At 41.8% G+C, this 15580-nt stretch overlaps 1 protein-coding gene across 1 annotated transcript in view; it reads left to right on the top strand.

Moving 5' to 3' along the window:
* Positions 1-15580, top strand: part of IGSF22 (immunoglobulin superfamily member 22) — a 57204-nt gene that overhangs the window by 11991 nt on the left and 29633 nt on the right. Inside the window, 15 exon segments of the mRNA XM_083840292.1 lie at positions 1813-2026; positions 2135-2154; positions 2478-2489; positions 3138-3222; positions 3884-4003; positions 5965-5972; positions 6558-6613; positions 6615-6773; positions 6775-6784; positions 7252-7265; positions 7803-7962; positions 9064-9188; positions 10738-11119; positions 13236-13350; positions 14133-14336. Of these exon segments, the coding sequence (XP_083696418.1) occupies positions 1813-2026; positions 2135-2154; positions 2478-2489; positions 3138-3222; positions 3884-4003; positions 5965-5972; positions 6558-6613; positions 6615-6773; positions 6775-6784; positions 7252-7265; positions 7803-7962; positions 9064-9107 (902 nt within the window). The 3' untranslated portion in view covers positions 9108-9188; positions 10738-11119; positions 13236-13350; positions 14133-14336.

The raw sequence follows: 15580 nt of genomic DNA, 5'->3' as shown, positions 1-15580 counted from the left end.
TGTCCTGCCTGCTGTGTCCACTGGACAAAAAGAATGTGTTCAAAGGTGCAGGCATTCTGCTTATTATGGGGCAAAGCCTTTGTGTTCCCAGTATTCCCTGAGAAAAATATGAAGCAGATGGGTAAGAAATATATGCTGTGCGTTACCAACATGAATGAAAAATACCTGGGCATCCACAATTTTCTTGAGGCTGGCAAGAAACTCTGTTATATTCAGAGCGATAGGTGATGTTTGTTATGGGATATGGGAGGTTCTGTGTACAAAGACAACATCTGCAGAAAAAAATGTGAATGTCAAAATTGGTGGGCCAAACTGTGACCTGCTTTCTTTTCTTAGACATCCTTGTAACAATCGTGATTCACTGGTCTTTTTAGGCTCAAACAGAAATCTAACATTGTTCAAGTCATAGACCAACTTGCAATTACCAGAGCACCCATGTGAAAACACCTTTCATGAGATAGCAGATTTCAGTTTGAAGCCTAGTTATTACACATAATAAGCCCAATTCTCCGCTGACGTAAGTGTGGTAGGGGTGTGAGTCACTACTGAGTTTGGACCAGTTTTAGTGGAAAAAATGGGAATGATAAAGTGCACTTTGGCACTTGGTAAAAGTGATGCTGCCTACCTTCCTTACCTTTTACTGCAGTTGGACCATCTTTTAAAGATAAGCTTTGCCAGAAGTACCATTCTTTAAGTGTAATACTTAACTTTTTGAGTAGCAGGGCTTGGACACGGAGTATTTGGTAGCATTTGCCTTACTTAAGCCAAATAGCAATCCTGTGCCAGGTACTGCAGCACCCTTGACAGATCATGCAGAAAGATAGCAGTCCTCTTTCTGCTTGCCAGTTGGTTCCAGGTATGCCAAATGGTTCCAGGTATCTTATCTGCAGCTGCCTGAAGCCATTGACTTTACAATGACCTAGAGTCAGGAGAGGGGAAAAAAACAGAGCTGAGACAGAAGAACTGAACGGAAAAATAATGTGTCCGTTGGTATTCAGTTTTGTAAGATTACGTGAAATTTCTATTGAACATTAGTTAGATTAATTTCTGCTGAAGTTTAAGGAATGAATTGATCTTTTTGCTGCCATTTAAGAAAGAAATCAAACTGACTTCACTGAAGTCTCACTATTTAGTGCAGGAAATCTAAGGTCAGGAACTAGCCAAAACAAAATGAGTATTTGTCTTTTTGGTATTTTAACAGGTGAGCTCCTAACATTCCTAACAGAACCAAAAGGGCTGAAAGAAAGGCTGACAACAGTATTTGAAATCTGCCTGCCAAACAAAATGCCAAGCTTCACCTGGAAGTAAAACGGGCAAGAGTTGAACCAAGATGATAAGTATGAGGGCATTCTACTGATGACGGATCGGTCCACAATTAGGTCCAGTGGCCCTAGAGCACTCAGTGTTGAGACTGAAGATCTAGTGCAGAAAGCTCCCCTCTTCATCAATCGTAAGTAACACAAGGTAAGCATCTTTGGGCTGTGGGTGAATCAAACACAAGATTAGCAAGTTTTGAGCTGCAAAATCCATACAGCTAAAGTGCAAAGCCCCAGAACTTGGGCTGAGAGAACTGGAAGCTGCAGTGTTATACAGCTGGTTTGTAGATGGGCAAGCAGAGAAGCATCAGGGCCTCTTTCACCCTGGAAGTAAAGTCCCAAGCATGGAATCTCTCCTGTGTAGGAACGTGGGCTGTATCCTGCAAAAGCAAAGCCACCTGTTCTGATTTATAAGGTATTTGCTGATACATGCCATTTCTTGTTGCCAATCCCCTCCCCTTTCCTAGCTGTTACAATTCAGTTCGTCAGCGAACCTGAGAAGCACCCAAGATGAAAAAGGGAAAAACCTGCCTGGAGCGCGTGCTGACTTCCAAAGATGTCACCCTAAAGGGGATGAAGTATGAATGGGTGATTGAGAGGTCACTTAAGTACACCAATAAGCATGAAGGGAAGAGAGCAGAGCTCATCATTAATGCTGCTGGACTGAGTGATTCAAGAGATTGCACAGGCATTGATTGCTGTGCAAGACAGTGACCCTAATGAGCGGTACATCAGTGGCAGTCTGACTGAAGATGGTAAGTGTGCTTGGCTCAAGAGAGGAAGAGGAACAGTAGCCTTTGCACTGTTTTTCATTGCAGAGTAGTAGTGCTGCTTTGCTGTAACAGCTAGGAAACTGACGTGAGATAACCCTGCTCTGCAGTCTGTTTATTGTTTAATGTGGAATAAGCCATTAGTGTGTGCTTTGTCTTGGTAGCATGAAGGTAATAATTAAGGATTTCCCTTTGCTGTACAAAGTGGTAGACACATAAAGGAGTAAATCTTCCTTTTAAGTTCTTGCACATGCCACCTAAACCAGCCTAGTAAAATATGATGTTTTTTATTTTAGCCAGGATTGTCATAATGAATTCTCATCCTGATTCTTTGAAGTGACCCATGGGATGTTTGACTGCAGTCTGCTGAAGACCAGCAGCACAACGTGAGGCTGTTGGTATAGTAAATATTTAATATCACATTTGTTTTGTGAATTAATTTTGCAGTAGCGTTATTGATGCTGTAAGCTTTTATCTATGAACTTTCTATAAGGACACATGGCTGTTAAAAGGGAAGGTTGGCAAGCTTAGCTTCATGCTCTTGGCATAGACTGAAGGAGAATTTCTAAGTTCTTCTTCGCAGTGTGTGGATTTCAGTGGCTGTTAGTATTTGAGATGATTTCTGTTAGCTGTGGACCAGCTTTGAGTATGCCCAGATACCTTCCATGAAAAATGCAGTGTTTTAAGACTATTTTAAAATAAACTGCTTGAAAGGCCAATAAAATGGTATTAGTGTATCCTTCACAAGTTCAGAAACACCTGACTATTCAGTTGGCATGATGATATTAATGAACCCTCAGGGGCCAAAAGCAGCTCAGATGTGAAATCAGGCAGATTTTAGGCAGTTTGTTCATGTGGAAGATTGATCTGTCCTAGCGCCCACCCCTGACAGCTGTCGCTGTGAGGGTGGTCTCTTCCTAATAGCTAGGCATTTTCTGCATCAGATGATGCCCCACAAATGCTAGCTTGACTTGATGCACAGACTTGGGTGGAGGTCACAGTATTAATAGCATTTTGGCCAAGCATGTCTCATTTTGTTTTCCCAAAACAGGCCAGAAGAAAGGAGCAGTTTCCCAGTGGCATCCCCAGTGCTGGGCTTTCCAGGTGTGCAGCCTCATGAGGAGTCTGGGGCCAAGGTTGAGTATGGCTGGTGATGGTGATGGGCAGCAAAAAACCCTGGCTTCTGGAAAATGGGTACCAGGCCTGGTATGTGAGTGCCCATCAGGATGGCCTGAAGGGACAGGGTTGGGGCAGGGGCCTTCTCTGACCTCTCCTCCAGAGAAGAAACCACTTCTGTGGTACAGGTAACATGGAAAGCTGTGTCTGAGCCACCTTTCTATGCAGTGGTTCCAGGGGCTCCTACCATCCTGTGCACAATGGAATTGCAGTCTGGTGTCTTAGTTACAGACTTACGCTTCCATGTGCAGAGTTCAGGTTCAGATACAAATATTCTGTAGGTAGTAGCAGAAACGTTCATCTGGTTTGAAAGTTCTTCTGGATCAGCTAAGGGTCCAGAGCAGTGCCAAGAGGCTGTTTTCTGCTTTGGCTTTTGGGTTCCTAGAGCTGTATCCCTCTAGTGGATACCCAGAAAGAAGGGTAAAAACTAATTAACAAGAGTCTTTCTTTACCCCCCTTTCTTCCCTTGACATCCAATTCACCAAGCAGAGATAACAGCTTTCATCCTGAGGGCCTGTCCATTTTGTTATGAGGTCTCCCTTCTGTAAATACCTCCTTGGTGTTTTAAATGCTCAGTCCACAATCGTTCTGTTCACATGCTCCCACTGGCATTTCTTCCAGGTGCTTTTGCCACTGTGAAGGGTGTATGTGTGATATTCTTGTTCTAACTGGGGATCCTGCCGAACTCTGCGTCATCCTGAATGATGAGAAGGTGGAAGGAGTGTGGTTCAAGGATGGCAAGTAGGTAAAATACCCCTGGTGTTGTCAGTATAAAGAAAAGCTGCAAAACCCTAATGGGGAGTTCTCCAGTATAGCTACTGTGGGATTTGGCTTGATTTTGGTAAGGGGCCTTTAACTAAGGACAAACAGCTGGACAGAGCAGGCAAGAACTGATCTGGCCCTTCCCAGTCTTCTACAGCCTTGATCTTAGTAAGTTTTGGCTTTGGATCTTGGCTTTTTTTTTTTTTCCTTCCCAGTTTCCTGTACAGATGCTTTCATGTTTGTTAACCCATTTTCTCAGCCTGGGTACTTGCATTCATTCCCAGAAGGCTGGTTTCTCACCACCCACCCTTCTCCCTCACCAAGTCTCAGATTTTCAGTGTAATCAGTAAGCATATCCTTTGCATGCTAATGCTCACCCTTCATTGAATGCCACGTGTGGCTTTTGGAGGCAGATTTGCAGATCCTCCTGTCCACGTAACACTGAATTCATTCTGTCCATATATCACAGAGCATTTTGTTAGAGAAGGAGTTAGAAATCCTGACCCCTTAGTTGTGTTAGAGGAGGAAGCTGATCAGAGGATTCAGGGACAGGGTCACAGGTGGTGTTTGTTGCAATGCGGGTTGTTTTGTGCCTCAATATGCTTGTCAGATTATGGCCGTGAGAGGGATCTAGATAGTGTAGTAGGGAGCCATCTGCAAACTCATCATTGACAGTCTGGGAGAGAAGCGAGAAGGGAGGTACACATTCAGCCAAGGGACAGAGCAACAGTTGCCATTGCAGGTAGTCACCCCCTCTCCTTACTGCTGTTCACAAGGCACACGACAATGCTTGCAGAACCGATGCTTCACCAGGTACTCTAACCCGGGCCTGTACCATTTGACAGGCTTATCTGTCTGCATGAGCAAAACAGCTTCTTTCTGCTTCTTTGTTAGCTGAGGGGAGAAAATTGAACAGTCGTTGATTATAAGTGACTAAGCATAGGTTTCTGTATTTATAAATCCGTGATCGAGAATGTTGGCCTCAACCCTTGCTTCAAGCGTTGTTGTCATGAGCAACAAGAAAAACACCTTTTCTGAAATTACATATAAATATGTGTGTTACTCAGCTCTTGGCAGCCAGATGGCGCCAGATGGACTTTCAGACTCGTCTGCAGCATGGAAATGAGCCTCTCTGCTGAATCAAGGCGAGGTGGATAGATACCACTGCCCAGGCAGTGGGACAAATGTAGAAGTAAGGATGCTTTGTCTGCAGCACCAAATATAGATTTATCGAACCTGTGTGCAGTAAAAGCTCATCCACAGCAAAGCTTTGGTTATAAGGAGGGCTGACTTCCTGCTTTCAGAACTATTCTAGTCTGCATTTTTATGACTATTTCAGCAGAAGATTGTCCTTTGTAAACCATATGCATAAGACAGTTGAAAGAAAAAACACCAGAAATATTTAGGAACTTGGTTATTTTCCTTTACTGCATGCATGACATCCTTGTCATTTTCCCATATTACTCTAACAATTGACAGAGTATTTTGTTTACAAGCAGTAAACTTGGATTCCATGATCTTTGTCATGATCATAGCTATCTAAATGTAGCCTTAGGGAATACTAGCACAAAGGGCTTCTTCTTTTACCTTCAAAACTTAGAAACTGCCTGGAATCAAATCTCCAGGCCCTAAGGAAGTGGGGAACTTTGGGGGCTTGATGTTTCCCAGAGCTTCCCCTTTCTCTGCTGAGCTGAACAACTAAAGGAGATGAGCCAGCTCCCTGAACAACAAACAGAATGAAATTACTTAAATCAAAACACACTGAAAATTTTGCACATCCCTGAAGACTTTGATGAAATACAGGATTCTTACATTAAAAACATTAAGGAGTGTATGAGGGGCCAACCTCTGGACCATCTTTGCTGGGAACTTGCAGACACAGGAAAAATGTCAAACTGTATTTGCAGCTGCAGTTTTCAATTGTCTTCTGTTCTTTCCAGATTCTCCTGTTATTGAAGAACCTGTCCTCGAGCTTTTTGCTGCACACTACGAAGACTGAGCATACTGCAAGCATCAAGGTGCCTTTCAAGGCAAAGTCTTGCCTTGTGCAGAGTCACATGGTTCAGAGATGGTGTTGAGGTGACAGAGAAAGAGGTGATGGAGAAAACTAATGACTGGGTTACAACCAAAAAATGTCCAAGAGAAGACAGTAGAGCCTTTGTGCTGAATCTGAAAAAATGTCTGTGGCTCGGCTTCTGTCAGTCTTTACCTCAGAATGGTTGGTAGATCCCAAATCTTTTTATAGCAGGCCAGTCACTGGTAGATATGTTGTCTGAATTCAGATTTCCTTTAAAAAAAAGAAACAAAACTTGCTGTGGGGCAGACTGAGTTACCAAATCAGTTCGCTTTTGCTGGAATCAATAGAACTACCTGAACTACATGATTTACACCATGAAAGGATACGACCCTCTAAATAATAGCTCTCCATGTCACTCTGTTCAGCTGCTCACACTGCAGACAAACCAAAACCCTCACAGGGGACAGTAAAGTTCCTGGAATACACAGGGAAAATGCACTATATTGAGATGAAAAGCACCCAAAGGCAATGGTGGAAAGCAGGTGACTCACTTCACCATCAAGAAGAAGATGGGCTGGGGAAAAATCTTGCATCAAACTAAGGGTGGTGGAAAGTAAATTCACCACATTTGCTATGGGTAAGGTGGAGAAAGAAAAAGCCTACCAATTCAGAATATGTGGAGTGAACTCTGAGGGCCTCACTGAGCCCCTTGAAACAGAAGTTTTTGCTGGACCAGCCTATTGGTAAGCATTTGATCATCTCAGGACAGCTGTTTTAAGGTGGTTTCACTGTCCTCTTTCCCATCATTTTTGTCCTCTTCCTTCTTGCCAATCCCCAAAAGAACGCTGTCCTTGTGCCTCAGGGGACATTCCAAGGTCAGGAGCTTAGAAGCTGTTTCGTGCCTGGGCTAATAGCCAGGATCAAGCAAATAGCCAGGTCTTTTGACTACAAGTGTTTGTGGACTTAGAAACCCCTCAACATGGACTGGCCACGAGAGAGGACTGACTAACACTCTGTTCTAGTGTCAGTTACATAAGCTTAGTAGAATACAGCAGAAATGAAAAGTGGCTTTCTCTGGAAAATATTGTGGGAGAGGAGAGAAGATAATTTAAAAGGGAATGCTTAAAAACATTTTGTTTTGCAGCCAAGAAAGAAAATATGTCAGCCAAAACCGAACTTGGTTAGACAACACTGTTGAACTGTGTTCTAGGAGTTATAGTTTGGGTACCTCTTGTGCCCATTTTCCTTCACAGACTGGGATCCTTGCAGAAGCTGTACCTCCCAAGATTTGCAATCCCCCTTTCCCCAGGATCAGAGTGTATCACAGAAGCCAGAGTAGAAACAATGAGTCTGGCCTATTGAAGCATTTCAGAAAGACAGAAAACTTCCAAATTAAAGTAATATACATAAGTTCTCACCTAAAACTTTGCATTTTTTCATTTTTATTCAAACCACCTATGGATTAGGGAAGGCATTTCTGGACTGCTCTGCAGCACATTGCAGAAAGAGCTCATTTTTTGAATAAGTGCAAGCATTGAAATATTTCAACCATTTCAAATGATAAAGGGAAGTGGATGGCAAAGTAAAAGGCTTTAGAAAAAGGTTGTGGCCATTAATAAACCTAAACATGCAAGTTAGCCTCCTTCACTTCTTACTGTATGTATTTATGTATGTGTACATAGACGCACACAATTTGGAGTCCACAAATTCTGTCTGTGCTGCACTAAACTGATTTTTCTCTGTGTAGAGCCTTCAAGATAGATGTTTCAGCTTCAAGCTGTAGATGTCAGGAAAGAAGCCGTCACCATCGCCTGGAGCTCCCCAGCCCAGGATGGAGGCTTTCCAGTGGAAGTCAACATCATAGAAAGAAGGAAGAAAGGCAGCAATCTTTGGGTCCCACTCACCAAAGAGCCAGTCCAAGGTCAGACCAAGATTATTATGTTTTATGTAGCCAGAGGAAAAGCTAGAGATTAATCAACCAAATGTCATCATGGCATCTAGCAAGATGTATATTTTGACACACACTGTTCAAAGTGAGATCCACTTTTCAACTCTCAAATACAAACAGCTGGATACCCACAAGCAGCAATGAGATGGTAAAACACTCAGCACCTCTGAAAGTCACACCTGTGAATTTGGGTGCCTAATTTCAAGCATCTATGTTTTACATTTTTTCCTACGCAAATTTGGCTGTTTTTCCCTGACTTAGACCAGAACTGAATTAAACAAATGACTGATTTTTTTGTATCCATCAGATAACAACCATATGATCAATGCTTAGCACAGCTTGCATAACACATGGGAATGTTCCTATCAGCAGCAGCATCTGACTAACAAGACTTATGCTTTTCCTTTTCTGCTAATATTTTGTTACTTTCTTGGATTCTTTCCTCTGTCTCATTCAAAATGTTGGACTTTCATATTAATTAAGTTATGATCAATCACATTACCCAAAAATATCCCCCTTAAAGTAACAACATTACTCATGGTAAATAATGGAAACACTTTATGATAGATTATTCAGTTTCAGAGGCGCTTTTCTCTTTTTTTTTTTTTAATTGAATGGAGGTTTAACCTTGCTTAAAGGCTGGACTATGAAAGGCTTGGCCACTCTGAGTTTGTTACTTCATGGGAAATCCCACTAAAGTCAGTGGGACGAGATATGAAGATATTTTTCCCCAGCGTGTATGATTACACCAGGCGCTATAAACCATAATGTAGTAGAAAGCATTATAATGGCAAATTATGCATCTCTCTCCATAATATATTCTTAGAAATTCTATCTCCTTCTTCTGGACCTTAGCGAGAGATGTAAAAATGGACCCCTGGAGATCTGAAGGCTAGATTTAATTAAGGGGCTCCCTTGACCCCTAAGTTCATGTTGTTCTCCAGCAGTCTGTGAGCTGAAATTTCCTCTTGTTTTTTTCTCAGTCCAAAAGCAATTAGAAAAAATAAATGACCACTCAGGAACACTTTTATGGGTGATTAGAGAGTTGTCTAATTGCAACATTTGTCTCTCCAGGTACCATATTCAAAACGGGTGGTTTTCTGAAGGATATAGGATGAATTCCATGTGATAGATATCAACCATGCAGGCCCTGGACTTCCCAGCACACCCTCAACCTGTTGTTGCAAAGAATCCCATCAGTATGTTTCTTTCAGCATTTATCATCTGGTTCCTAAACATGTATGTTATAACTAGACCTATGCATTTATGACTGAAGTCTGAGGGAATGTGGCAAACTTCAGCCTGTATTGATGTAATGAATTGCATTGGGTCTTGCAGAATTTATGGAAGTTGCCTAAATTGCGTCTTTTTTTTTTCCCTTCTCCCTTAAGACTGTATTTTTAGTAGGAGAGAATCTGTGCTTAATTCTGGACTGACTGAAATCGCAAACAAATTCTAAAGGATTGCCGTAGCCTCAGAAACTGGACAAATTCTATTTTTTACCAGTTACAGAGAATTCCTTACTTTGTATGACCATAGAACTAAAGCATTTGAAAAACAAAAGACTAACAGAAGCCATCAATAAACTGCTTAAACTATTGATGGAATCTTTTAATCAATATAGGAGTGGACCTCAGTAGATGCACGTAATTTAGAGGAAAAGAAAAGCCAAGCATAGAAGATAACATAACTAAGAAAATAGAGAATTCTATTTAGTAGGTGGGAGCCTTGAGGTTAAATAGTTACCCAGATGGGAAAGCATTCAGATTTCTTTACATCAGAAGATAACACAAAACCAATTTAATGCCTGAAGCCATGATTCTTCTCCTATCTGAAGGCTTGCATTAGACTCGCATAGGCTTCCACATTAAGCCTAGGAGAATATGTATTATCCATATGCACCATATTCCTCACGACCCTTTATGCTCAGGTGAATATATTCTGTAAAAGCCAGTAGCATCAAGTTTGGCACAGCATGCTGCACTAGTTGACTTTTTTTTTTTTTGTGGATTAGTTTTGTGTTTGGTGGTTTTTTGGTTTGGTTTGGTAGTGTGGTTTTTTTTGTGTTGCTGTTGTTTTGTTTTTTGCATTTTGCCTGAGACTTTCAGAGCGGAACGTGTATTTGGATACTCAACTCCCTATTCATTTGCTTCAAAACATATTTTTTAATATCCTATCTTTTACTCTTCTTATGTGTTACAGAGACCTAACTAGACTGCTGCAAGGTAGACTAAAGGTCAAAAAAAACAATATCTATTTTCAAGAATGACTATTAACTGGGGTACTGTACTCCTTGGCACATAAACTTGAAGAACATTAACAGTATCTTGCAAGCCAGTAAGCAAATTGACTTGTCTGAGCAATTCAGATAGCACCTAACCACTTGACATAGGACTGTAAGAGGAGATTTATTAAATAAGAACAGAGACAAAGCAGTCAAAACAATAAAAAGACAGGTTTTAGGAAATATAGTACAGATCTCATCAATCAGCTAGGAAGAGACAGAAGCAATGCATAGATCTTTAATGCATAGATACCTCTCCCAAATATATGTGGAGAATGGTGGTCAGTGCTCATAAAAGGTGTCCTTTCCAGGTTGAATTCAGATGGTCCCATGTCAAACATTGTGAGGACTTCTAAATGGCCAGCCTTGGAACAGGGCTGTATGTACGTGCATTCATTTTAGAAACTGCATAATCTTGTTGGACAGAATTTGCTCCATGTTTACTAAAGCTGCTTTCACTCTAGGTTTGACGTCCTGAAACAGGAGCAGCTCTATGTTCACATACACAAGTGTAGGCCTGCAGGTACAGTGATCCGTCACAGCTCTCCTGCTGTTACGGAGCCTCTAGAACTCGTGAATGGCCTCCACATGGTGAATTTGTCCAGCTCCAGCATTTTGTTAGCCTGGCAGGAGACAAACCAGGGAGCTGTGCCATCAAGATATGTACTAGAGGTTGTGAGCTGAGGACCAAGGAATGGACAAAATACACCAGAATGCTTATCTCTACTACCATTTAACACTGTGGGAGGCTTGCAGCATAGACAAATCCTTGTTCTGAATCCAAGTCATGGAAGAAGCAATGGAGTTACTCCTACAAAGAAGGAATTCTAGCAATGCCACCTCTAGGTATGACCTGCAGTATCTGTCCAGCTGGAATTCCCATCTCTCACTTGTTACTTTCTTATGTTTTCTAACTATACATCATTTTTGTAAAGGGTTATCAAATTCATCTTGCACAAAGGAATATTGTGCAAGAAGGTCTGCTGCTTTTTGCAGTGTTTTCAGGGTGCTGCGAGGAAGCAGAGGCCAGCACAAGCTGTGCAGTCAGTCAAATTAAAAGCATTCTGTGATCCTGGCTAGCACTGAGCTGTCCCATGAATGGGTATGTCACGTATAATGGCAGTTGTTTCTCCCACCACTGACCTCTCACACTGAGCATGTGATTACAATTGATTGTCCAATTTGTGTCATGGATACTGTAGTCTGAGTATGGGTTAGGTGGGTAAGTATGACAGCAAATAAACTGTCATGTTTGAAATGCCAGTTAGTTTTAAATACAGTGGTACTGAGACAAGATTATAGTTCTCTCAGGTGATGGGTTTGAATGGGACGAGCAGTCAGGTGCTAGCGTGCTAAAGATAAAATAGTATTATCAGAGGTTATGCTTCAGAGACACTAATTATGTCTTGAGAATGAAAATTTTATAACATTTCCTGAAATCCCTAGCCAGCTTACTATTCAAGGTAGCAAATTATTTAAATCCTTATTGTTTAGGACTTAGGAGTTCTTGATTATTAATTATGAAAATCAGACTTATTATGCCTATGATATTCTCAAGTGACAAAGCATGATGCTGACTGCTCTAAGCAGCAGTAATGCCAGCAAGAAAAGGTGTATGATTCGTAAGTCATGTTGTATAACACTGATTTCTGCAGAGTAGAAGGATGTTCACGCTTGACTGAGGAAATCTCAGGAGACAACATCTGGGTGACCAAAAAATGCTTGTTTCTCCTCTCAGTCTCCACTTTGGAACTATATAAACAGTCTGTAAAGCATGGCTTTGTACCACATCTCCAAAGAGAGAAACACCAAAAAATCTCAGAGGGACTGCAGGCTCCAAACAAACTTCTTTAGTGCAGAATGGCAACATGCAGTACTGTACCAAAGAGTATGACAAGTCCTATTAGAAACAGATGTACAAAATTGTTTGTGACAGGAGGTGGACAATAAAATCATCTAATGAGGCATTAAAGCTGCCTCTTCTTTTTGTTTGTTCTCATTCATTTTTTACATGAACTATTTTTAAATGTTCTACCTTCCTCACCTAAAATTGGTGTGAATAGGTGCTCATTACTAAGATGTTGTTTGCTGAGGCATTAATGTTTCTCTTCTTGTGGTACAGGTATTAAGAAAATAGCTGGCATCATTGCTCTTAGCCCACTGCAACCCTTACACTAACTGCCTTCTGCTGAAACAGTTTGAAGGTTTCTTCTTCCAGTCTCAGTCATTCACTTCTTCGGGCTTGACTCAACAGACTGAAGAACGGCTTCACTCTTCTGTGCAGTCTTTCACTTTTTTAATCTTTTAATATCTCTTTCTGTCTTGTGTTTTGCTTCTGTCCCCTCATAGGTTTGATCTGACTGTGAGGTTGGAGAGCCACAGGATGGTTTGTTCTGGGAGGGCAGGGTGCATTCATACATCTTTGCCCGTAAGATTCTGTGTTATGTCCTGTCACAAGAGAAATCCTGCACTTAGAGTTTTCTTTGGCATCCAGTGAAATACAGCTGCAGGGTTATGGAGGCTGCAGTTATCTTTTGGCCTTTGTCATATGAGCTGTCACTTTGATTTAAAAGAGGATGACTGTTGGAGAAAACTCATAACAGTGCTTTAGGTTCATCAAGTCCCGTGCAACTGCTTGCTATTTTTCTGGCAAGCTCTTTTTTATAAGCCTCTCTGATGGTGGTTAGGGTAGAGGGACTTCTGTGCACACAAGTTTGTCAGCTGCATCATCCAGCCCTCTGCAGCTGGACTAACAGTGTTCAGCAAACCATAAAGCATGGAGGAAACTCTCTGGTTTATCAGCAGAAGCAGAAGTTTTCAAGCATGCAACTACAGTTTGCACAAACTGAAGTTAAATCATTCTTGATTAAACCTTCAGTGACCTAGGGGGAGCAATTAGGTTGTAAAGGCAGAGCTTGAGGTCCTTATGCTGTCCTTTCTGAGGTACGATTTCTTTTCACAGGGATGTTGAGCTCATATCTGGAGAGGTTAAGGACAATGTCTTTGCTGTCCTGTTTTTAAGCCTAGACGTCAGTGCAAGCTGTGGCTCTGTGGTACCTTGCAGAATCCGCACCAGTGTAAGAATGGATCTCGGTTTAAATTGTACAAATTTATCATCAGCTATTGTCCCTCAGCTTTCAAGGCAAGCAAACGGACTAACTGTAGCATGAGGTTTATGTGGCATCTCCCAAGTCAAGCCAGCTGCCTGCCTTGTTCCCAAGCCCAACCTTTGCACTAGCTCAAAGTCAGAGCCAGTTAGCTGACGCAAACATGGCAGCAGCACAGTTCAGACCCAAGTGATAAGGAAGGTACTGAGCTTTCCTCACTGTGACCAATGTGGAGGGAAAGGATGAAGTAGTATTTGCTCCAGACATCCCTAAATGCTACCTTGTTTCTCATCCTGTGTTTGATTGGGCACATACCCATAATAGCACTAACACAGCAGTGTCTGTCCCCTTGGCAGTCTGGTGAGATTATTTCCATTGCAAGTGGGTGCAGCCAAGTGTAGGCAGACTAGTTTGCTCCTTAGAGAGACTTCCATTACCGTAACAATCTGCTGGGGGTTAGGGACCTTTGCACTGTGTTTTGTACGTCTCTTCACAAGAGAGTGCTTTTTAAAATTAACAACCTTATTTTTTCATCAGAAGGGAATTACACAGGGCAAACTGCTACTCGGGTTCCTCAAGCTAAAAGATATTAAGGAAGAAAGTGCTTTAACTACACACACACAGACTTTGGAAGGGAGGAGCTGAAGTGAATTTTTCTTTTCCCAGAAAAGGACACAGGGAGGGTCCCAAATAGAAGAAACCAATACTTAAACATGCAGACTAATTTTTAGTTTCCTTCTGACCTACCACAGCTGGCTGAGAAAATCCCAGAAACTGTGACCCTGAAACAGAATTGCCACCCAGATGAAGATGAGGAAGACAACTAACAGACTCATGGTGTGCTGAAACATGTCAGTACTGCCACATGGTTCACAGCTGCAGAAAAGGTCTACAGCAACAAGCACTGTCTGACCCTTGAGCTTCAATGGAGCTGTGATACATCTGCAAAGACAAAGGTAAGCATAAACATTCATGACAGTGCTGGAGGAAGAAGGGTGCTTTTGTATACACGACTGTGGACTAAGTTCAGGATTCCTCTTTGGCTTTGGGCATACCACTAACAGGTTCTGCACCTCAGCTCTCCACCTGGGCAGTGGGCTTAAGACAATAGGGCCTGTCCATGTACAGGGACGGTGGTGATGTCATGTCTTGACGTAACAGAATACTGGCTTTACAAGTCATTTGTCTTGGAGTATATTTCCTGTCTGACCGGGATTTGTTTCCTAAATGAAAAGGATTCATTAAAAAAAAAAAAATCTGTCATGGGTAGGAGATTGCATGACAGTCTTTCCAGGCCAGAGCTATAGAAGTCCCTAAAAGTATGTTAGATGTGCTTTTAGCACACTCACTAGTCACCGTCAGGTAAACGCCTTTTCCTTTGTTCAGTTGTTACCTGCTCAGGCCTAATCAGTAATAAGGATGTCTCATTAGCAGTAGTCCCAAATAAAACTGAACACACCCCAGTTCATCAGATCAAAATGGTAAGTGATTTTTCTGCCCGGTTTGGGGAAAAGCAGTATGCAGGTACTTGGAGTAGTGAGATTCAAGCCGTTTTTCCATCTGGCCTGTTACTATTTTGTTTATTAAAACAGGGATATAAAACGAGCAAACTATATATTAACATGTGTCACCAGTTTATACATATGTTTCTTCAGAAGCCTGTCCACATGCTTCTACAAATCCTTTAATCCCATTAAGAGCAATGGGCAATACATTCAAGTAACAGTATTAGTAATACACTAAAATGAGTAATTGAGTGTCAGCATATTTTTATTTAACGATCAGCCTTTCTTGATCCATGTAACTAGACCATATGTACATTGCTTCAGTTACATGAGCAGCTGAGGAAAAGCATCTCCACTTTGGTGGCTGTGGTTGTTTTCTTCAGTGGAATTGCTGTAGGCCTGGATCTTACTCCAGGTCTGGAAATAGCTTCAGTAGCTTCTGTGTATGAGTGCATTTAAAAGAGTAGTAAATAGGAGAAAGCTAGATTGGTTGTGCCTTGTGGTACATTCCCTTGGTAACAGCCTGCCTGTCTTCAGGCGGGACAGCAGGACACAAGCAGATGTGAACTGATTTCTTATTCATCATTATAAATGGTGAGTCACTGGGTTTATCTGCACAAGCCTGAGAGATGGTAGAAAAAGTCTGAAGGAGAAGGAAGGAAATAGAGCTGTTGCCTGAGAATGAGGTCTCATAG

This window comes from Anser anser, assembly GCF_964211835.1.
Source record: "Anser anser genome assembly, chromosome: 5".
Classification (NCBI taxonomy): Eukaryota; Metazoa; Chordata; class Aves; order Anseriformes; family Anatidae; genus Anser; species Anser anser.
Note: the sequence above shows the minus strand (reverse complement) of the source record. Positions and strands in the feature narration are given on the sequence as shown.